General features: G+C 39.6%; 1 protein-coding gene across 4 annotated transcripts in view; it reads right to left on the bottom strand.

Annotated features, from left to right (window-relative positions):
- The window catches only part of SCP2 (sterol carrier protein 2), a 129,392-nt gene that overhangs the window by 3,761 nt on the left and 100,287 nt on the right, over positions 1 to 25,344 (bottom strand). For all 4 annotated transcript variants that reach the window (XM_030818833.1, XM_030818834.1, XM_030818836.1 and 1 more), the window contains 2 exons: positions 19,693 to 19,795; positions 8,750 to 8,879 (listed from right to left, as the gene is read on the bottom strand). In XM_030818833.1, the coding sequence (XP_030674693.1) occupies positions 8,750 to 8,879; positions 19,693 to 19,795 (233 nt within the window). The remainder of the gene's footprint in view (positions 1 to 8,749; positions 8,880 to 19,692; positions 19,796 to 25,344) is intronic.

Genomic DNA, 25,344 nt, shown 5'->3' with positions numbered 1-25,344 from the left:
ACATACACATTTTTGTCAAGAGCCACTGACTGCAACAGAATTACAACCAGCACTGAGGCAGTGTGGGGAAATGGGCACTCACATATACTTCTATGGCAGCCTGGTAAAATGTGACATAAACCACAAGCAATCCTGATACTTAACAAGACGGAATTGATTAAATAAATTACGGTATATTCAAATAGTGAGGTATGATACAAGCCACAATAAGAAATGATATGGATCTGGATTTACTGACATGAAAAAAATGTTCATGTTACATTATTCATGATATTATTATATAAGCCAGTTACAAAAGAAACTATATGATGCCATTTTTGCTTAAAAACAGAATTCAACTATATAAATATGGAAAAACATCTGTAAACTTAAGACACCAATATATTACTAATAGTAACTGTGACAGACTCTAAGGTGATCCTCCTGGTGTACATCCCCTTCCTTCCAGTGTGAGAAGAACCTGTGACTTGCTTCTAGCCAACAGAATATGGCAAAGATAATGAGATGTCACGCTTGTCATTTTGTTACATTAAATGATTCCACCTTGCTAGAAGACTCATTCTTGCTCTCCTGCTGGCTCTGAATGAGCTCACTGCTATGTTGTGGACTTCCTATGGAGAGGGCCACGTGGCAGGGAACTGGCCGTTAGGAGCTGAAGGCCAGCTCTGGCCTATAGCCAGTAAAAGAGGAAAGCTATCATTCCCAAGGCCACAGGGAAATGAATTCTGCCAGCAACCTGAATGAACTTGGACATGGATCCTTCCCCAGTGAAGCCTCCAGATGAGAGCCCAGCCCTGGCCAACACGTTGACTGCAGCCTTGTGTGACTCTATGCAGAGGACCCAGCTAAGCTGTCCTCAGCCTACTTATCCATGGAAACTGTGGGCTAATAAATGTGGGCATTGTTTTAAGCTACTAAATTTGTGGCAATTTGTTATGCAGTAATAGAAAATGAATACAGTTATCTAGATCGAGGGTTAACAAACTTTCTGTAACGGATCAGACACTAAATATTTTAGGCTTTGCAGGTCAGTAGGTCTCTATCACAACTACTCAATTCTGCTCTTGTAGTGCAAAAGCAGCCATAGATAATACATAAACAAATGTTGGCTATGTTCCAATAAAATTATTTTAAACAGGTGGCAGACAGAGGGAGAAAAAGATATTTGCAACTCATATATCTCTGACAAAGAACTTGTATCCAGACTATATGAACTCCTTTCTAAGGTACAGTGGATTACAGGAAAAGAAAAAAAAAAGAACTCCTACTGCTCAACTAGAAAAGGTTAGACGATCCAATATAAAAATGTGCAAATGACACATATAGGCATTATATGAAAGAAGATCTCCAAATGGCCAAGAAACACATGAAACAGTGCTTCACTTCATTAATCATCGGAAAATTCACACTAAAATCATGATGAGTGCCACATACCTACTAGAACAAATTAAAAAAAAAAAAAGACAATACCCAGTGTTAGTGAGGATGTGAAATAAATGAAAGGTCAACATAATACCAAAAAGACTGTAAAATGATACAGCCACTTTAAGAAAACAGTCTGGAAGTTTCACGTAAAGCTAAACATACACATACTATATGAACTAGCAATCCTACTTCTAGGTATTTACCGAAGAAAAATGAAAACTTATGTCCACACAAAAACCTGTATGTGAATGCTTATAGTGGCTTTATTCATAATTGCCAAAAGCTGGAAAAAACCCAAATGTGCATCAATTGGTGAAGGGGTAACCATTCAGCAGCAAAAAAGAACAAAATACTTGATGATCCATGCAACAACATGTATAAATTTCAGTGAAAGAAGGAGGCTCAAAAAGCTACATACTGTATCATTTCATGTGTATGACTTCCTAGGGAAAGCAAAACTACAGGGAGAGAAATCAAACTAGTGGCTGAAAGGGCCTGAGGGGGCTGACTATAGAGGGACATGAGGACACTTTCTGGGGTAATTGAAACAGCCTGTCTATATCTTGATTTCTGGTGATAGTTACACAACTGTATGCATTTGTCTAAATTCACAGAATTATACATCTAAAAAGGGTTGATTTTATTGTTTATTGTTAATTGTACATCAATTAACCTGATTTTTTAAAAAACCTGGCAAGTACTGTCAAAAATGCGGAGGAACTAAAACTCTCATATAATGTGGAAAGAAATGTAGAATAGTACATCCACACCAAAAACCTGTTTGGCTATACTGTACTTTATCACCTAGCCCTGGGTACATGTCCAGTGGAAATAAGTATAATGGAAATGTCCACTAAAAGACATCTATAAGAATATTCGTAACAACTTTATTCATCAGGCCCCCAAATTGAAACAATGCAAAGATACATCAAATGCACAGGGAATAAATTCTGGGGTATTTGCATAGTAAACACAAACTACTGCCACACGCAAGCATATGAATGAATCTTACGCTGTTGAGCAAAAAAAAGCCAGACCTAAAAAACAGTAAATGTTATTGTTCTATGGTTCTATTTGTATGAATTTCTAAAATAAATAAAATCAAGCTATGGTGATAGGATTCGAAATAATGGCTCCTTTTGGGAGTGAATAGTGATAGCAGGGGGGCAGGAGGGAGGCTTCTGGAGTACTGGCAACATTCTGTGTCTTGACCTTGGAGGTGTACTCATTTGTAAACATTGATCAGGTGGTACACTCTGGAATTATGCCCTTTACTACAGGCTAGACTTCAATAAAAATTTTACAAAACGCAAAATAAAAAAACAGGTGATGGGCTAGAATTGGTCTGCAGGGCATAATCTGCCAACTCCTAACCTGGACAGTGGAATTTTGGTAGGGTAGTTCTTCGTTTTCTTTGTCTATTTTTTCTAATTTTTTTACATCAAGTGTATGCAATTTTAATAATACAAAGCTTTTAAAATATTAATTTTATTATCAAAGTAAAATAGTGGAAAAAAAGACTAGACAACAAAGACTAATATCTCATTGCTTAATCAGCCATGTCTACCTTGTCCAAATGAAAGGTTTCAAGTGCAAAAAGAAAAATTCACCAAGAAATCAACATTTTCAGCAGTCAACGTTTTAGGCAATCAATTAATATAACGATAGGATTCCAACAGTTGGCTCCTCCTCTCATTAAGAATTAGCTCAAATTAAAGCTGGCCTCTCCCTGAAATGAAGTCATATTTTATTCACAGTGCACTGATCTGAAACTACTTATATGTGTATGTGTTTTCTGTCTGTATTCGTCCAATAGAATGAAAACTTCAAGGGGGCAGAGCCCTTGTCAGTGTTGATCACTGCTATATCCACAGGCCCTTGAAGAGTACTTGACACATAGGAAATCAATAAATACTTGTTGAATAAATGAATAGATTATGTGAATTTCAAAAGATGATCAAATTATGTCATAATAGCTAATCAGATAATCTGTGCCTTAATAAAAGATGGAATAGAAGCCGGGCACGGTGGCTCACATCTGCAATCCCAACACTTTGGGAGGCTGAGGTGGGTGGATCACCTGAGGTCAGGAGTTTGAGACTAACCTGGCCAACATGGTGAAACCCCATCTCTATTAAAAATACAAAAATTAGCCGAGCATGGTGGCAGGTGCCTGTAATCCCAGCTACTCGGGAGGCTGAGGCAGGAGAATCGCTTGAACCCAGGAGCAGAGGTTGCAGTGAGCCAAGTTCATGCCATTGCACTCCAACCTGTGTGACAAGAGTGAGACTCCATCTCAAAAAAAAAAAGAGAGATGGAATAAACTGTTAAAGCAAAGTATGCCTATAGTATTAAATAACTGAAACAAGATAGAAAAAAAGGTTTTATTATGTGTCTTACAACTCAGGGATTGCCCCTAAAAAGACTGAGATTCAATGGTCATCCTAACTTAGCTGCTAAGAAAATTTTCTCTTAATACTGGAAAAAAGGTCTAAATCCTTAAAAAATAAACAAATTTACAGCCTAGAAAATCCAGTTCTATTGCAGATATATAACATCAAAGAGCACGAGGTAAAAAACAAACTGAGATAGTTGGACCTGGTCGTAATAGTCCAAAAAGGACTCTTGGTCATTGAAAGGGGGCTTCAGGAAGTAAAATCTGCTACTGCTGCTGCTATAATATCAGCATTTATTGAGCTTTCACTATGCTGAACACCTCAACATATCTGGTCTCATCTGATCTTTAAAACAATCCTATAAGGGTCAGAGGGACCAAATAACGTGCCCAAGACCACATGGCTAGTAAGTAGCTGAGCTACATCTGAATGCAGATTCCTGTTGCCAAAGCTCATACTCCCAATTCCTATGCTCTACTGCTTCCTTTTGTTTTAGGAAGTATGTAAACATTCAACAGCTCAGTTTTAACTGCACATTCACTGATTCATAGCATTTGATGAATCCCAGATGGTTTCCAAGTTTCCAAAGTCCTTTTGAGGGGCTGAGACAAACCTATGTGTCTAAGCAAAATTAATGTTTATCATATGGTCTGGGGAGGAAACAATGATTTACTGAGCACTTGCTATGCTAGATGCTCTATCTTCCTTATCTCATTTAATCCCCACAACAGTTCTATGGATAGAAATTATTCTCATCATATTCTAGATAAGACCATTGGACTCAGGGAAGGTATATACCCTCTGAGTGACAGAGCCTAGATCTGAACCCAGGTTTGGCAGTTTCTAAAAGGCTATGCTCTTTCTAGTTTACCTTGGGGATAGGAGACCCTGAAGCTTTCTGTATCATGCTGCCCATAAAGGGACAGAGTTGAGAACTCAAGGTGCTGAACGGCAGAAAAAAGGAATGAAGGAATAATATGTTATGTTAGATTAATCAAAGTTGGCCTCCTGGAGATATGCTATATGAGTCGTTTCAAAGGAGATGAGGGAAAGGCAGAACTCATGGAGAAGATACTAAAAGGTACCCAGGCAGCAAAAGAGATGATGGAAAATGCACAAAATCTAAAAATCCATAATATAATCATCTCAGTAATCATTACCAAGCTCTTACAAATTACATTTAAGTAAATCTTACTTTGTTAACAATAAATAAACCCCCTAACATTATGTACATGCCAAATGAACTAGCAATTCTCCTTAAGATGCTGGTTCAAACTAGGACAGGTTATTAATGCTTTAATGTAGCTAATCTCTAACAAATAGCCATTTGTTGGTTGATGTAAAAGGAGCTGGCAATTTCCAGTGATGGCTTTTCTTGGTAAGTCTGTATTTCAACACCACTCTTGGCTGCCAATAAGTGTCAGTTTCAGCAGAAACTATCCTTCCCCAGGGTAAGATCCCTTGGGGTCTGGGGTACAGCACCTAATGTGGGAAGAACATGGCAAGAATCTATCTGGAGGGAACACAGCTTTTCAAAATCATTCAACAGCTTTCCATCAGCATATGATCTTTGATGACAAACCAACACTATCAACCAACAACAACAAAATAGGAGGAAAAGGAGAAATTTTTAAAAAAAACAACCTTAATGTCAGTATGGGCATATCTAAATATAAAAGTAACCATTAACCTTCAGTCATTAAAAAAAAAAAAGATCACTACTATAATTCCTGAAGTTCTTTCTATTTCTAAAAGCTGGAATCCAGATAAAGCCTTTAGCTTTTCTTTGTACACCACCTTAGAGTGGCAGCTCATAGAATGCAAAGTTATGGCCATTTTTTTCCCATTCATTTTGGAAGGAAAAAAGGGGACTCTATAATTCAGGAACCTTCCACAACAAAGCCATGCTGCCCACACTAGACGGATGCCCTAACTACTGCTCAATTTTTCTTTCATTCATCTCTCATCAATCCCTTATTCAACCGCGCACGTGGTGCTCTTCACTTTTTCTCCTGACTCCAAGCTCTACACTCTACTCCAGGAGCTCACCAACCTCCTCTCCTGTCAAAATGCCCCTGAATATTTAACTACCCTTGCAGAGAAAGAAGTTTCCATCCATCTCTTCTTACTAAAGGTAACCTTGCTTCCACCTGTGCTCCCAATGTCATCCTTTCCTCCCTCAAAAATGGGTCAGTAATGAAATTTCACCACCTTTGACAGACATGCTTCTTCTATACAATTCCCAGGTCCCATTACCTTCACCTCCAGTATCTCTGGCATCCACTCTTAGAACACTTACTTTTCCCACTGCCTACACTAAGGCTGGCCATCCTCTCCGCTCACTTAGACAGTGGCAACATCTATCCTCCTGATGGCCCTCTCTGCTTCTGATCTCTCACCCCTTTCAATTCATCAGGTCTAATGTACCAGCTTCCTCCTCTAAAACACAGCTCTGACTTCACTTTTCTATTTAGGAAGCTCTAATGTATATTAAAAAGCTTTGGTATACTGGTTATATACCAAATGACTTTCAAAGTTCCTATCACGGCATTTTTTTTTTATTCTCAAGACAGAGTCTTGCTCTGTCGCCCAGGCTGGAGTGCAATGGTGCCATCTCAGCTCACTGCAACCTCCGCCTCCTGGGTTCAAGCAATTCTCCTGCCTCAGCCTCCCAGGTAGCTGGGATTACTGGCGCGCACCACATGCCCAGCTAATTTTTTGTATTTTTAGTAGAGACAGGGTTTCACCATGTTGGCCAGGCTGGTCTCGAACTCCTGACCTCGTGATCCGCCCGCCTCGGCCTCCCAAAGTGCTGGGATTACAGGCGTGAGCCACCGTGCCCAGCCCCTATCATGGCATTTTAAGCCCTCCAAAAAGCTGGTCCCAATCCATACTGTTTCTAAATAACCCTAGGCTCTCTCCAACAAGAGAAGCATAACAGTACAGTACAGCTACCATTTACTGAATGCTTACTTGATGCCATTCATTCATTCTGTTGTCCATTTTTAAATTATTCATTTTTGAAGGCCTTCCATGTGTCAGGTACATTCTAAACACTGGGAATGCAGCAGTGTACCTCAGACAAAAAGCTCTGTCTTCAAGGAACTTACAATTCAAGTGAGAGAGATGGACAATAAGAAAATAAGTAAAATATTACATGGTATATCAGATGGTAATAAGTGCTATGGAGAAAAATAAGGCAGAAAAGGGCAATAGGGAATAGTAATGGGGGTAAGATTTTTTTTTTTTTTTTTTTTAGACGGAGTCTTGCTCTGTCGCCCAGGCTGGAGTGCAGTGGCGTGATCTTGGCTCACTGCAAGCTCCGCCTCCTGGGTTCACGCCATTCTCCTGCCTCAGCCTCCTGAGTAGCTGGGGCTACAGGTGCCTGCCACTATGCCCGGCTAATTTTTTTGTATTTTTAGTAGAGATGGGGTTTCACCGTGGGGGTAAGATTTTAAAAAGGGTGGTTAGGGAGTGGCTCACTCAGAAGCTGAAATTTGAGCAAAGATCCAAAGGAAAGGAGGGAATGGGCCACAAGGATATCTGGGAGAAGGTAATTCCGGACAGTGAACAGAGAGTAGAAAGCCCCCAACCAAGAGAATCCCACATTCATGCAACAGCAAAAAAGTCAGTGTTACTGGAGCCAAGTGAGCAAGGACATACATAGTAAGACAGTGAAAACTGGGGCCAGATCATACAGTGCAATTTTAAGAACTTTGCTTTTACATGCAGTGAGACAAAGCTATTGGATGCTTTTGAGCAGAGGAAGGTAACAATTCGACAAGTTTTTCAATGATCACTCTGGCATGTGTGCAGAGTAGTGGGCAAGAATAGAATCGGGGAGACCAGATAAAACAATGATGCTGGCTTAGACCAGGGTGGTGGTGGTTACAGAGGAGGACAAGATGTGTTGATGGGTTAAGCTGTGGAGTATAAGAGAAAAAGAAGTGGCCAAAGATGACTTCAAGGCTTTTAGACCAAGGAACCAGTAGGACACAGGAGCAATTTACCAAGAATGGGAATAACAGCAGGAGGAGTACATACTTAGAGGGGAGAAGAAGAAAGATCAGTAGTTCAGTTTCACACATTAGCTTTGTGATACCTATCAGGTGTCCAAGTAAACTTGTCAGTTAAGCAGCTGGATGTATACCTTGTAGTTCAGTGGCTGGGTCCACACTAAAGACAAAGTCATCAGTGTAGAAACTGTTTCAAAGCATAGGACTAGTTAAGATCCCCAAGGAATTAAGGCAAATAGAACTGAGCCTTGGAACACTCCAATGCTTAGAAATTTGAAGACAAAAAGAAACCATCAAGAGAGGCCAAGGAGGAACAGCCAGTAGGTAAGGAAAACGTGTAAGTGTAATATCATGCAGGCTGGGAATTAACCACTGAATTTAGCAATGTGGTAGTCACTGGTGACCTTGACAGGAACAGTCTGGGGATAGTGATGAGGACAAAAGCTGACTAGAGTGGGGTCAAAAAAGATTTGGATAAGAATAACCGGCGATTGTGAGTTATGGACAGGTCTTCCAAGGCCACTAGCCATGCACTGGACTGTGTGCTTTACAGGTTAATTAAGAAAGAATCCTTATGAAAAGGGGCCATTTATTAAGCCCATTTACAGAAGAGAAAACCGAGTCTCAGAAAGTTAAATAACTTGTTCAAGGTCACATTATGTGAATGGCATGGATGGGACTCCAACCCAAGTTTGCCTAATTCCAAAGCTTAAGATTGGCAACTCTGTGATGGAGGCTCCAAATCCTTGGGAGGAGGTGGCTTTGACCTGTTCCTGTTCCCTGGAATTTACTGGTTCTTTAACATTAAAAGCCAGTCCTTTTTGGGAACAGTAAAGCAGACCCCCATTTTCCCAGCTGACAGCCTTCGTAAACTTGTCAGTGCTCCTAGAATGAAGTCATTCCCAAACTAACCTGAGTTAGGAAGCACTGATCCTTTGCCATTCTTCACATCCACCACCCAGGTGGCCTCTTTACCCCCAGGGCCATCTTTCACCTTGAAGGCAAAAATACCACCGATTTTCTTCACAAACTGTTCCCCTTCCTGGAAAGAAAAATAACACTGGGGTTACATTAAGTCCATTTCTCTGGCTTTCTCCTCAAGCAAATTCATGTTTAAATAGATACATGATATGAGTATCTGGGCCAGGGAGCAGTCCCCAAGGTCCCTTATGATCTTTTACCCAGGAAAGTCTGAAAGGCAAGCAGGCAACAACTCCCACACCTGCCAAGTCTTTTATTAAAAATGGCTTTTTAAGCCAGGCATGGTGGCTCATTCCTGTAATCCCAGCACTTTGGGAGGCAGAGGTGGGGGGATAACTTGAGCCCAAGAGTTGGAGGCCAACCTGGGCAACATAGTAAGACCCGGTCTCTACTAAAAATAAAAAAGTTAGCCAGGCATAGTGGTGCACGCCTGTGGTCCCACCTACTCAGGAGGCTGAAATGGGAGGATCACTTGAGCCCAGGAGTTTGAGGTGATGGTGAGCTATGATCATGCCACTGCACTCCAGCCTGGGCAACAAAGCAAGACCTTGTCTCAATAAAAAACAAAAAGGGCTTTTTAGATGTAACTGGTAGAAGGGAAGGAGGGACAGGGCAGCATTTTCTGCCAAAATAGCCCTCGTATGTTTCAATAATTTGGGAAAGATTCACTCTGGAATCTTTAATGTAAAGATCCCAACCTGCCCTTCTCCGTGTGTGTGTGTGTGTGTGTGTGTACACACACATATATAAATGACATATATATATATATAAGCATATAAATGGTATATATATAAACACATATAAATTATATATATACACACATATAGGTTTTTTTTCTTTTTTTTGAGACAAGGTCTCACTCTGTCACGCAGGCTGGAGTGCAGTGGCACAATCAGGGCTCACTGCAGGGTTGATCTCCAGTGCTCAAGCAACCTTATACTTCAGCCTCCCCCAAGTAGTTGAGATTACAAGCATGTGCCACCACAACTGGTTAATTGAATGTGTGTGTGTGTGTGTGTGTGTGTGTGTGTGTGTGTGTGTATAGAGACAGGATCTGGATCCGTCTGTGTGAGTGTGTGTGTGTGTGTGTGTGTGTGTGTGTATAGAGACAGGATCTGGATCTGTGTGTGTGTGTGTGTGTGGTGTGTGTGTGGTGTGTGTGTGTGTGTGTAGAGACAGGATCTCCCTATGTTGCCCAGGCTGCTCTCAAACTCCTGGGCTCAAGCAATCCTCCTGCCTCAGCCTCTCAAAGTGCTAGGATACAGGGGTTAGCCACCACAGCTAGCCTTATGTATATTTTTGGTTCCTTGCAATCAGAACTTAAAGACAAGTGGTTCTGAAATCAAGGCCTTTTTTGTTGTTGTTGTTCAACTCATTTTCTCTATCAGTATAAAGAATTATATGAGTAATATACCATCCACCACTTGCTTTTGGACATTGGGGAAAGAAGCTGGCCTAAATACAGAAAAAAAACTCAGACCTGTATCTCTGCAAGGGGGTTTCCCTTCTCCCTCCCGTCCTCTTTTTCCCTTCATTCCCAGTCTTTCCTTCCTGAAGCATTTATTGAGCTAAATATTGTTACAGGCACCAAGGATATAGAGATAGGAGTCAGAAAAGTAAGTAATGTCAATATGCTATGATCACTATGACAATACACTGGGATCAAGAGAAACACAGGGGACTGCAGGAGCACAGAGGAGCAGCTAAGCCAGCTGGCAGGGTGAATAATGAAAGGAGGACAACAACCTCACACACCTTGTTTAAAAAAAACAAGAGCAACATAATAATTTTATTGAAAAAAAATGTTTAGAGAAGGAACATTTATTTCACTGTGGAAAAATTAGAATACCAGTAAGCAAGAAGAAGAAAATATAAATCATTCATAATTTTTTATTATTATTATTTTTTGAGACAGAGTCTTGCTCTCTCGCCCAGGCTGGAGTGCAGTAGCACGATCTTGCCTCACTGCAACCTCTGCCTCCTGGGTTCGAGCGACTCTCTTGCCTCAGCCTCCTGAGTAGCTGGGACTACAGCACACGCTACCATGCTATTTTTTCGTATTTTTAGTAGAGACAGGGTTTAACTATGTTGGCCAGGCTGGTCTCGAACTCCTGACCTCAAGTGATCCACCGCCTCAGCCTCCCAAAGTGCTAGGATTACAGGCGTGAGCCACTGCACCTGGCCAAAATCATTCATAATTTTATCACTCAAAGAAAATCATTTTTGGTACATATATATGCAGACAAAAAAATGAGTTTTGTACCAAAAACAAGAAAATCTTTCTGTAAACAGAAAAAATAGATTACAAAATATGATCTCATTTAAGATATATATCTTTTAAATGGAATCTGTTTAGTTATATTAAACAGAAAAGATTATATATGTATCTTAAATGGGATCTGTTTAATTATATTAAACAGAAAAAGGAGATTACAAAACAATATGATCCCACTTAAGATATATATATATAAGATTTATATATGCTATATATATTATTATATATATTCAATAAGGTCTAATAACTTAGCTAGGTTTGTAGAAGTACATGGAAGAGCAAGAATTCAAACCTATTTTGATTCCCAGATTTGGTGTTCTTAATTAGCAAAGTTTAATTCTAGGGATTTACCCTTAAATAAATGAGGCCCTGTAAAAATATTTAGATATGAGAACGTTATTCACAGCATTGTGATAAGAGCCAGAAGTTAGCACGAACCTGAATAACAATTAACAGGGTACTGATTAAATAAAATATAGTATATATATGTTATATATAAAGCTTTTATATATATATCTTAAATGGGATCATATTTTTATAATCCACTTTTTTTGTTTAATATAATTATCCTAATTACTATGTCACTAATATTCTACATAATTTTAAATGGTCATATATAGTCTTTAATTGTTAAAGTATACCATATTTATTTAACCAATATCCTGTTGATTGTTATCAACAAGTTAGCCAAGTTATTAGACCTTTCTGAATCTCAGTTTTCATTTTTTTCTTTTTTTTTTTTTGAGACAGAGTCTCGCTCTGTCGCCCAGGCTGGAGTGCAGTGGTGCGATCTTGGTTCACTGCAAGCTCCGCCTCCTGGGTTCACACCATTCTCCTGCCTCAGCCACCCTAGTAGCTGGGACTACAGGCGCCCAACACCACGCCCGGCTAATTTTTTGTATTTTTGTATGATTCTCAGTTTTCTTATCTGTTAAATGGGAATAAAACAGTAACTACCCTCATAGAGCTGTATGAGAATTATATAAATACCCACAACACACAGAGTACTCAATGAATGTTAGCATTTTGTTGTTGTTGTTTTATTCTATGATCTAGCTGCTATTTCTGTGCCAATATTATAGCTTTATAATACACTTTACTCTTTGACACAGCAAATCTCAATTATAATTCCTCTCTTCCAAATATTCTTGGCTATTTTTGATTTTTTTTTGGACACATTTTCCTTTATATGTACTTTATAATCACTTAGTTCTTCTCCCAAAATGTTGTTGGAGTTGGATGGGGTTACATAAAATATACAGATATGTTTAGGGGAGAGGTAATATCTTCACAATATTAAGTCTTCCCATCCATGAATATAGTAAATCTTCACCTTTTCTTTAATGTCCTTTGGGAAAATGTTGCCTTTTTTTCCCCAACATAGCCTTCTGTACATTTCTTGATAAGTTTATTCTTAGGTATTTTATATTGTTTTTGTTAATAACACAGCTTTGCATTAAATTTTATGGCTAGGTTATTTCAAATATATAGAAAATATACTAATCTTTTAATGTTTATTTTGGAACTGGCTACCTGTTCTCTTTAATTTCTAATAGCTTTTATTTCCTATCTTCTTTATTTCAGCCTTACATATCTGCAATAATTTATACACAAAATTCTTCCTTTTGGTATCATATTAATTTTTTTTTTTTTTTTTTGAGACAGAGTCTCACTGTGTCACCCAGGCTGAAGTGCAGTGGCGTGATCTCGGCTTACTGCAAGCTCCGCCTCCCAGGTTCATGCCATTCTCCTGCCTCAGCCTCCTGAGTAGCTAGGACTACAGGTGCCCGCCACCACACCCGGCTAATTTTTTGTATTTTTAGTAGAGTCAGGGTTTCACTGTGTTAGTCAGGATTGTCTCGATCTCCTGACCTCGTGATCCGCCCGCCTTGGCCTCCCAAAGTGCTGGGATTACAGGCGTGAGCCACCGTGCCTGGCCTCATAATATTAATTATTTTAAGAAAGACTTAAGTGTTTACAATGTTCAGGCACTGTGATAAGTACCTGAAATACGCAAATAATTACTGCCTCTGAGGAACTTACATAAACTGACATTAGATACTAACCTCTGTTTCTAAGTATGCAGAGAACCTGGCCTAAGTTCACTATTTCTTTTTGTTGTGTTTTGTTTTATAACAGCATTGAGATATAATTTATATCCTATAAAATTCACTCTTTTAAAGTATTCAATTCAGTGGTTGTTTTAGTATATTCAAGGTTGTGCAACCAAAACCACTATCTAATTGTAGAGCATTCTCATTAACCCCAAAAGAAACTCATACCCATTAGCAGTCATTCCCTGTCTCCTCCATCCCTCAGCCCCCGGCAACCACTAATCTACTTCCTGTCTCTATAGATTTGCTTATTGTGGACATTTCATATAAATGAAATCATATATTTGTGACTGCTTCTTTCACTTAGCATGATGTTTTCAAAGTTTATCCACATTGACAAATACATCAATCAGTCTTTCAATCCTTTTTTTTTTTGAAATGGAGTCACTTTGTCACCCAGGCTGGAGTGCAGTGGCATGTTTCAAACTCACTGCAACCTCCTCCCAGGTTCAAGTGATTCTCCTGCCTCTGCCTCCCAAGTAGCTGAGACTACAGGCACGCACCACCATGTGCCAAAAAAAGTACTAAAAATTTTGGTGTTTTTAGTAGAGATGGGGTTTTACCATGTTGGCCTGGCTGGTCTCAAACTCCTGACCTCGAGTGATCCACCCACCTCGGCCTCCCAAAGTGCTGGGATTACAGGCATAAGCCACCATGCCCGGCCTCCTTCAATCCTTTCTACAGCTAAATAATATTCCATTGTATGGATATAACATATTTTGTTTATGTATTCAGCAGTTGATGGTTGTTTTCATTTTTTCCTATTATGCATAATACTGCTATAGACATTTGTGTACAAGTTTTTGTGTGAACATAGGCTCCTAATTTCTTTTGGTTACATATCTAGAAGTGGAATTGATGGGTCATAAGGTGATGTTTAATTATTTAAGGCACTCCCAAAGTGGCTACATCATGTCACAATCCTACCAGCAATTAATGAGGGTTTCAAATTTCTCCACATCCTCACAAACAATTGTTATTGTCTTTTTTATTTTAGTCATCCTACTGGGTGTATCAACCTTTTTTTTTTTTTTTTTTTTTTTGAGATGGAGTTTTGCTCTGTCTCCCAGGCTGGAGTGCTGTGGTGCAATCTCAGCTCACTGCAACGTCTGCCTCCTGGGTTCAAGCGATTCTCCTGTCTCAGCCTCCTGAGTAGCTGGGATTACAGGCACACGCTACCACACACAGCTAATTTTTTTGTATTTTTGGTAAAGATGGGGTTTCACCATGTTGGCCAGGCTGGTCTTGAACTCCCGGCCTCAAGTGATCCACCCGCCTCGGCCTCCCAAGTGCTGGGATTACAGGCATGAGCCACCGTGCCCGGTATGTCAACCTTTTTCTTATATATAGGTACATTCCCTGAGAGCCAACTGGAATCTTGGACATGGGTCTTAGGACAAAACACTTGTTTTGTCCTAAAATATTTAGTCAGGGACTACTTATCTCAATAGTCATGGCAGCATCTCTTACATATAAGTATCCTGAAATTAACTACCAATATTTTCTACTTAAACCAAGAAACCAAAATGACTGTCAGGTTTTTCTTTTAAGTGAAAAAGAAATTCTCTTATGTTGGCTTCCCTTAAAAGAGCTCACTTAAATTATTTTAAGTTAACTGTAGAAAAAAACTACTAACAATACTAATATTTTGAGGGGCCTTCAAGTTGTTAATACTTTTGTATATATAATTTCTTTAATCTTCACAAAACCATACAAATAGTTGGGCAGACATTAGTATTAGCTCATTAAGCAGAAAAAGCAATTGAGGCTTATAAAGATTAAGAATGCTTCTCCTCTATACTGCTGCCAAGTAGTCCATCTAACACTAACATATCCTTCTGACACTCTCAGGCTTGAACTTCTTAGTGGCTCCCCACAGCCAACAGGATGAAGTCTGTCTTTACATATTATCCTAGAGTCTTCATGATCCGAAGGATATTTGTCTGTTATCTCCAGCCACTTTCTCTTCCTCTTCATCTCTGGATTCCATGAACATGTTGAATTCCATGAACTTATGTGCCAAGTGCTTGTATGCCTCCATGCCCTTACTCCTACCCCATCCCAGCACACTCACTTCTTCCTAGCCTCCACTCCCACCCCTGACCTCATCATTCAAATCTCAGCTCACATGCTAACTCTTTTGGAAAGGAGTCTCTATCTCCACCAGTTATTTTGATGGCCCTCTGCACAAAAACCCATGTTACTTTTTTCTGGACATATTTTTCCATGTCTCTCTTCCCACTAAACTCTGTGTTCCCTGAGAGGCAGGGACATATGATAGTGAGTAGTAAAACCAGAACTCAATCCCAGGTTGCTTTAATCCCAAATTCAATGCTACTTCCATTTGACCATACCACACTGAAACTGCAGGTCACATCAATATTTCTAAACTTTAGCCAATGACAGCAGAGCTGTATCTGCCACCATAAAATGAAGAAAGTTCAAAGTCTTCTTCACATTCCTTAAAATCTTTTATCTCTCAAGGTTCTGTGGAAATAATATATGAGAGGGGGTTAATGACATTAGTGTGTTAGGCCACCTGAGAGGAAGGCTTCCTCTAGGGCCAGTGGCCCATGAATGACTATTTCCAGGTGCATCCATGCCATCTGCTTGCACAGTGCCTCAGGAATACAGCTATGTGCAGACAGCAACAAGTTACAGCAGGAAAACACCAGCAAACATTTAGAAATTCTACCTGCATACTTGAAGAGAAATTCCTATAACCTTACTACTTCTCCTCCCATCTCCTTAAAATAGATAGAGAATAATTTGCGCTTGCTGTTACTTTTCAGAAACAGCTGATCCTCTTATAAAATCACATCCCTTCGACAATAAAACATTTTCAATTGAAGTGGGAGTGAGAGAGGGTAAGGAAACTGATGAGGAGAGGGAGTTAAAAGGGAAAATAAAATACAGTTGTGAAATTGGAGATCATTAGCACTGAGAAAGTTCTGAGTGCCTCCTTGCTTGAAGAAAAGTACTTCTTTCTGAGTAGGCAAAAGGTTAAGGAGTAGGTCCTGTGGCAAACTTAATAGGGACAAAAAATTAAGACAGAATTCAAAGAAGGGCAATGGAGAATTGCTAACAAAGACAAAAGTGGAAATAAAATCTTTTGCCAGGCTGCCTTTGCTAATCAGAAATTGCATGAATTGACAAAAGATTCCAAGACTTTCACTTTCTAGTGCTGCAAACACTTAGGAAACTGACAATCGTGGGAAGGAGAAAGAAACAAGGGAACAAGGTTGGTAGGGAGGTTATAGAGAAAAGAATTAAATGGAGCAAGCAGCATACATTTGCAAAGCTAAAAGAATACTGTAAAATAAAAACCACACTAATTTGTTAATCCCAGTAATGAAGTATTCAATGATTGATATACTGCCATCCCTCATACTTCATAGTAGATAATCTCTATATTAATTTAGTTGATTTTATTTTTAGATGGAATAGGGTTGAAATAAATGAAGCAACTTGTCAGACACAACTATCCTATGTGTTCCTCTGCAGGAATATACTGGCAGCATTTTTAAAAACCAAAACTTTTAAGCCGAGACTTTATAGAGTGCAACTTCATTTTATAGGAACACTTGTAATGAAAGAAGTTCAAGAAACAACGAGATATTTTTTCCTACGAGGTTGGCAAAGACTTTTTTTTTTTTTTTTTTAATTTTTTGAGGTGGAGTCTCGCTCTGTCACCCAGGCTGGAGTGCAGTGGCATGATCTTGGCTCACTGCAACCTCCGCCTTCCAGGTTCAAGCGATTCTCCTGCCTCAGCCTCTCCAGTAGCTGGGACTACAGGTGTGCGCCATCATGCCTGGCTAATTTTTGTATTTTTAGTAGAGACAGGGTTTTGCTATGTTGGCCAGGTTGGTCTTGAACTCCTGACATCAAGTGATCCACCCGCCTCAGCTCCCACAATGCTGGGATAACAGGAGTGAGCCACTGTGCCCAGCCCAAAGATTTTTTTAAAAACCAGCCAACATAGTATCAGAAATGTGAAGTAAAAATAGTTACTCTCCAACATAGCAAGACCCCATCTTTACAAAAATAAAAATAAATGTTTTAAAATGAAAAGATAGTCACTCTCATGAATTGGTAACGTTTATAAATTAGTACTTTCTTTGTGGTGGGTAGTTTGGCAATATGTATCAACATACAAAATGCACATAGCCAACCACCCAACAATTTTCCTCCTTTATTTATATTAAACTGATCATAGCTTAAATACTTAAATATGAGTGCAAAAGGAAATCTATTACAGCACTGTTTTACTTGAAAATGTTAAATACAACCTGATATTCATCACAGGAAGCTACTTAAATTTTGACAAATGCATATGAATACGTACTATGTATTAAAAATGAGGATAAACGGCCGGGCACGGTGGCTCATGCCTGTAATCCCAGCACTCTGGGAGGCCAAGGCGGGCAGATCACGAGGTCAGGAGATAAAAGATCATCCTGGCAAACATGGTGAAACCCCATCTCTACTAAAAATACAAAAATTAGCTGGGTGTGGTGGCACATGCCTGTAATGCCAGCTACTCGGGAGGCTGAGGCACAAGAATCGCTTGAACCCGGGAGGTGGAGGTTGCAGTGAGCCAAGATCACACCACTGCACTCCAGCCTGGGTGACAGAGCGAGACTTTGTTTCAAAAAAAAAAAAAAAAATGAGGGTAAAGATTTAGATTTATGGCCATGGAACATACTGTCAAAAGAAAAACATAGGTTATAAAACAGGTAGCCCCATGTGGATGCATCCCAAGATGGTTGCAGGACAGGTCTGCAGCTTCTAGGCCAATGCCTGGCCCTACTCTCCCTCAGGACGGTTGTAGATTATAATGAGTCCTGGTAATATTGGGTTCTTTCACAAGACACATCAGTTATATCACCTGTATTCCCATCCACAGTGCAATCGTCTCAGATATTAAGTAGTCCTCTGGCCTACAATAAGGGTTATGAGATAAGCACAATGTTTGCCTTTCACACTGTGGCTCTAACGTGAGTGAAATACAGTTTAAACATTCTATTTATTCCAGCCCACTTTGATCACCTTAATAGATGTGTAATTTGCATTGTGATTATGGCTGTAACCATGCCTTGAATGGTCTCAGATCTAAAATCAATAATGAAATACATCCAGGCAGAGGCTCACGCCTGTAATCCCAACACTTTGGGAGGCCAAGCTGAAAGGATCACTTGAGCCCAGGGGCTCAAGGCTGCAGTGAGCCGTGATCATGCCACTGCACTCCATTCTGGGTGACAAAGTGAGACTCTGTTTCAAAAAAAAAAAAACAGAAAGAGATCACAAGATTCTTCTAAGTTTAAAACAATGAAATAAATATCAATTTTGCCTGAAGAGAATAACTCTCTTTCTGGAGAGTTATTTTTAGATTGCCTTAGTATGATTATTACCTATCAAGAACTAATTATTGTACATAAAAATAGATCTGCATATATAATAAAAAACAACAGGTGTAGTGGGCACGGTGGCTCACCCCTGTAATCCCAGCACTTTGGGAGGCCAAGGAGGGTGGATCACTTGAGGTAAGGAGTTCAAGACCAGCCTGACCAACACGGTGAAACCCTGTCTCTACTAAAAATACAAAAATTAGCCTGGCGTGGTGGTGGGTGCCTGTAATCCCAGCTACTCAGGAGGCAGAGGCACAAGAATCACTTGAACCCGGGAGGTGAAGGTTGCAGTGACCCAAGATCGTACCTCTGCACTCCAGCCTGGGCGACAGAGCAAGACCCTGTCTCAAAACAAAACAAAACAAAACAAAAAACAACAGGTTTTTTTGACCCTAGGTTAAAATTGTAAGTTAATATACACAGAGATGTCTGAAAGAATGTTAACCACTGTTAACATTTCAGTAAACTCTGAGTGGCAGAATTTGGGGAGATTTTAAACTTTCATTTAAAAGGTTAAAACAAAAGTATAGTATAAAATTTATACTATTCATAAACATATATTTCTGTATAGTATAAATTTTTTAAATTAGCATCATTCTTAAAACAAAAAAATTTTTTAAACTACTTTAAGAAATCAAAACACAATTTCTTTTTACAAAGAATTTTGATATATGTACAAAAAAAGGCTTATTTTAAATATTATTCTTTGGAATGATTTTAACTAAGACCTTTTTAATTCAAAGGAAATTATACCAAAATAAATTAGAATCCCTTTACATTTGAACTTTGCCCATAACTGAATGACCCTCTGACAAAGAGGACCTAGAAAAGAGTGACAATTTTAACAGTATTTATTACAGTTCTTTAGCTCAAATCTGGAGATTCATACATTTCTGAAATGCATTCCTTTTAGAATTACAAGGAAGCCTTAATAGACACTCAGAAATCTAACTACACTCAATACTTGACAACATGATATAAATTTTCAATTGTACCACCTTGTGGCAACACCTGAAACCTGTGTCTGCTTCCTCTAGCCTCAAGGTCCTTCCTGGCAATATTTTACATAAATCTTACCTCTTCAAGTTTCTTCTCAATCTCCTTAAAAACAAGATTTGCCTTAAATCCATCACTTGCAGAGCTGGTTGGAACAGCTTCAATTTGATGAGTTCTAAAAGAACTGGGGAAAAGAAACCATTTCAATTCATGGAGTCACATAGGTACTCGGTTTTTCAACATTTATAAAATAGTAATTTTCAAAATTTTCAAAAACCCTAAGAACAGAGATGTTGCAAATCTTACCCAAAGGAAATCTTTAGTTAAGCATATAAAATAATTAAGCTTGGCCGGGCGCGATGGCTCAATGCCTGTAGTACCTGCACTTTGGGAGGCCGAGGCGAGCGGATCACCTGAAGTCGGGAGTTCGAGACCAGCCTGGCCACCACGGAGAAATCCCGTCTCTACTAAAAATACAAAAATTAGCTGGGCATGGTGGCACATGCCTGTAATCACAGCGACTCAGGAGGTTGAGGTAGGAGAATCGCTTGAACCTAGGAGGCAGAGGTTGCAGTGAGCCGAGACGGCACCATTGCACTCCATGCTGGGCAACAAGAGCGAAACTCCGTCACAAACAAAGAGACAATTAAGCTCTTCTCCTCATTTTTTCAACACATAATCAGCTCATTAGGAGCTAGAAGTTTTTCTTGAAAATACAGTAAACCAAAGAAGCTACCCTCATGAATCTTACATGCTAGTGGAGGAGACAATTTAGAAACAACAAAAAAAAATATAGTTAGCCAGGCACAGTGGCTCACACCTGTAATCCTAGCACTTTGGGAGGCCGAAGCAGACAGATCGCTTGAGCTCAGGAGTTTGAGACCAGCCTGGGCAACATGTTGAAACCCCTTCTATAAAAAATACAAAAATTGGCCTGATGTGGTGGTGCGTGCCTGTAGTCCCAGCTACTCAGGAGGCTGAGATGGAAGGATTGCTTGAGCCTGGGTGATGGAACCAGACCACTTCTAAATAAATAAGTTATTTATTAACTCTATTATGGTGGCATGTGTCTGTAGTCCTAGCTACTCAGGAGGCTAGAGTGGAAAGATCACCTGAGCCTGGGAGATAGAGGCTGCAGTGAGCTATGATGACACCACTGCACCCCAGCCTGGGTGACAGAGTGGGATCCTGTCAAAAAAAAAAAAAAAAAAAAAAAGTGCAGCAGTTGTTCAATAAGCATCTATCTTTTTCTACCCCTCTCCTCTCATGTATGTCTCCCTGCAGTCCTCCAATCCATTTCTCCTTCCTCTTTCCCTTTTCCTTCTATTATTTCATACTTTTTCTCTCTCTCTCTCCCACAGTGACTCTGTCGCCCAGGCTGGGATGCAGTAGTCCAATCACAGCTTACTGTAACCTCGAACTCCTGGGCTCAGGCAATCTTGCCTCAGCCACCCGAGTAAGCTGGGACTATAGGTGCATGCCACCATGCCCAGCTAATTTTTCAAATTTTTTGTAGAGGCAGGGGCCTTGTTATGTTGCCCAGGCTTGTCTCAAATTCCTGGGCTCAATCGATCCTCCCACATTGGCCTCCCAAGGTGCTGAGATTACAGATGTGAGCCACTGTGCCTGGCCTGGTTTCATAAATATTTAATGACTTCTTGCTACATGCCAAGTAAGACATTTCAAAACACTGGGGATATGATAGTGAACAGATCAGACCCAGTCCTTGCACTCACTGAGTTTATATTCTTCCAGTGGAGGAGAAAAAGAAGTAAACACAAAATAACTGCAAACTGTACCAAGTATTATGAAACAGGAGTAGGGTGACTATAGTTTACTATACATTTACATTTCTAAATAGCAAAAAGAGAATAATCAAAAGAGAATAATTCAAATGTTTCTAGAATAAAGAAAAGACAAATATTTAAGGTGATGGATATCCCAAGTACACTGATTTGATTTTCACAAATTACATGAATGTATTAAATTATTACTTGTACCCTGAGACTATGTACATCAGTTATGCATCAATAAAAAATAATTTTAAATTTAAAAAAAAAAGGAACCTACTTTAGGAAGTACAGTCAAGGAATGATCTCTAAGACCTTATTAAAGGAAGAAAAGGAGGTAGCCATTCAAAGAGGAAACTGCAAAGATCCTGAGGGAGAAAGGAGTATGTTAAAAGAAAGTCAAATAAGACCAGAGTCTCTATAATACAGTAGGTATGGGGAGAGTGACATGAAATGAAATTGGAGAACTAGGCAGGCCACATGATGATGCAGGCAGGCCAAAGTAGGGAATTTGGAAATCCACAGAAATGGTAACAGGGAAGTGAAATTGTTTGATTTGTGATTATTCTTACAACAGTGTGCTGAATGAATGACGATGGAGAGAGGAGCAAGAGGAGTGGGCACTAGTTAGGAGGCTGTTGGAATAATCCAGATAGGAGGTGATGGTGGCCTGGACTACAGAGGCAGTCTGCCAGTAGATAGAGAGTGAGAATAGATTCAAAATAGAAATAGAATCCACAAGCCTTGCTGTGGGGGTGAGGGAAATACAAAGAGGAAAGGGCAAGGATTATCCAGGCATTTGGCCTAAATAACTGGGTGATGGAGATGCCATTACTAGGACAAGGAGGAATGTAGTGGGAATAGAGGGCATCCAAGTTCTGTTTAAGGCACAGTAAGTATAATATTTTATAAAACAAGAAAGCCATTGGGTATGAGAGTCTGGAGCTCAGTGGAGAGGGCCAGCTAGAGATAAAATGGAGTAATCATCAGCATAGTGAAAGCATTTAAATCCCTGGGCAGGGACTGTAAGAGAATTATAGAGAAACAAGAGAGCCCAGCACAATGCCCTTTAGACCTCCATTACACAGAGTCAGGGACAGAAGGGAAAGCAGCAGCCAGTGATGCAAGAGGAAAACCAGAAGAGCATGGTGTCATAGGAGCCGGGAGCAAGATTCCAGGAGGGAGGGGCAAACTATCAAATGCTGCCACAAGGTCAAGTATCCACTAGATGTGCACATGGAGAGTACAGATGACCTGACCTTGACAAAAGCAGTTTTCAGTGGAGGGTGGAAGTCAGATTATAGTAAATTGAAGAGTGAATAGAAGAGGGAAATAGACACGGCGTGGCTCTTTTGAGACATTAGTTTTAGTGGAACAGTAAAATGAGGTGGTTTCTGGAGAGGAAGGTGGTGGTATCAAGGAAGAGTTGTGGGGTTTTTTTGGTGGGGGGGATAAAGATGACATCTTTATTTTGACTAATCTCTTAAAGAAATGTAGCATTTCTGGGCAGGTGTGGTAGCTCATGTCTGTAATCCCAGCACTTTGGGAGGCCGAGGCAGGTGGATCACCTGAGGTCAGGAGTTCGAGACCAGTCTGACTAACATAGTGAAACTCCATCTCTACTAAAAATACAAAAATTAGCCAGGCATTGTGGTGCATGCCTGTAAACTCAGCTACTCGGGAGTCTGAGGCAGGAGAATTCGCTTGAACCCAGGAGACAAAGGTTGCAGTGAGCAGAGATCATGCCACTGCACTCCAACCTGGGCAACAGAGCAAGACTCCGTCTCAAAAAAAAAAAAAAGAAAGAAAGAAAGAAAGAAAGAAAGAAAGAAAGAAAGAAATGTAGCATTTCCTTCTAGATGTGGGCATACGAGAGTCCTGTAACTTTTAAAAAATATTTTATTTTCCAATTTTTTATTGTGTTAAAATATACATAAAATTTACCATCCTAACCATATTTAAGTGTTCAGTTTCGTAGTATTAAATACAGTCATAATGTTGTGCAACCATCACCACCTTTCATCTCCATAACTCTTTTCATCTTGCAAAACTGAAACTCTACCCATTAAAGAGTGACTCCTCACTTCCCCCTGCTTCCAACCCCTGGCAACCACCATTCTACTTTCTGTCTCTATAATTTTGAATACTCTAGGTACCGCTAGGTACTATGAAGTGGAATCATATAGTATTTGTCTTTTTGTGACTGACATATCACTTGGCATAATGTTCTCAAGGATCATCCATCTTGTAGCACGTCAGGATTTTTAAAAAGGCTGGGTTTCATTTTAAGATGAACAAATCAGAACAGGTATGCCTGATGATGGTAAGGAACCTGGAGAAAGGAGATGGAAGGAGAGAAATCTTGTGGCCTGTGACAGGACAAGGAGACTCAAGCGAAGAAAGAGGATCAGATGGGTGTAATTCTAGTGTAGTGGGTCTGTAGGTCTTGGATGGAAGTTGAGGAAGTTTGGGTTTAATGGCTTCTATTTCTCAACAAAGTATAAGGCAAAGTAATCAGCAGAGAGTGAGGGTGAAAGGGAGGGTGTGGACAGTCTAAATTGAAAAGAGAGCCTACTAGAGGAATCATATTAATATATGAACAGAGAATGGAACCTTAGCTCCAGCAAGCAGACTCTGTGCAGTCCTGGTTGCACAGAATGCCACCTCACAACTCTATGCCTTTGCCACTGCTGCTCCCTGGGTCCAGAATACCTCCATCTTAGCAAACTCCATTTCTCCCTTCGAGACCCAGCCCTTTCAGGAAACTCCTTTTCTGTGAAACCCTACTAAATGTCAATGGCTTAAGAGCAGATACCATACCTTTTCTTTAAAAAAAATCTCTGTATTTTCCAGTTCCCAGCAAATCATAGGCATTTAGTGAATAGTGACTGAATGGAACTGAAGTTACCCTGAATTCTCCCTTGCCTAACTCCTAATTCCTTCCTGTTCCATTCAGAGCAGAATTATCTATGGTACACTATATCGTCTTGGTCAAAAGTCTGAATATGTGACCTAAAATCAAGTAGCCACAACTAGTTCTCCACAACCCAATTTCATTTCATTGGTCCAATTTTTCAGTTACTTTTAATCATCATTGTGCCCTTTTCCAAACTTGCCACGTCTTGCATGTTCCCAAAGGTCACAGGTGTGTCTTTTATCTTGCTTATTTTGAAAAGCTCATGAAGTTAGTGATGAACCAACTTTTCATCCAGGTTAAGATAAAAGTTAATATGTAAAGTTTTATCAATATTTTCTGAAAACCCCTCATTCCTTAAAATTTATATATGTGCCCTGCTCTAAGAAAACCGAATATATCAACTTAAACTCAGAGAGTATTCACATTCACAAAAGGATGTTCCTCGTGATTTCTTTACATAAAAAGTTCTTTTATCAGAAACTAAATTCCAGTCAGTTTTATTTTTTTAAATTTGGTTTATATATGTTTCCTGGAATAAATCTAGTATACAAACATTGAAAGGAAACTTGAAGATAAAAACCAGCAAATATCCTACTCAGCATATGAATTCCCTCCATGATTCTTGAAAATTTTCATTCTAAGGCCTAAAACAGGCTCTGCTACAACAATGTCAAAGACTGAGAGCACAGAGTAGCCAGGAAAACAGAAGCACCTCACTCAGCTACCTTGATTCCTACCACTCGAGGCTCTCTCTCCTTAGATAAGTTATTTTAACTCTGATCATCAATCTCATCTATAAACAGAAATACCTAATGTGTGGGACTTTTATGAGGATTAAACAAAGAAGTACATGTGAAACACGTAGCGTGGTCCTGGCACATACCAGGCCCTCAAAAAGTGATTGTGAAAGAACTCTTACAACTCAATAATTAAAATACAAAGACCCCAATTTTCAAATGCCAAAGGATCTGAACAGGCTTTTCTCCAAGGAAGATATGCATATAGCCAATAAACATGAAAAGATGC

The sequence above is a fragment of the Nomascus leucogenys genome, chromosome 9, assembly GCF_006542625.1.
Source record: "Nomascus leucogenys isolate Asia chromosome 9, Asia_NLE_v1, whole genome shotgun sequence".
Classification (NCBI taxonomy): Eukaryota; Metazoa; Chordata; class Mammalia; order Primates; family Hylobatidae; genus Nomascus; species Nomascus leucogenys.
The sequence above is the reverse complement of the archived record's forward strand: the minus strand, read 5'-3'. Positions and strand labels throughout refer to the sequence as shown.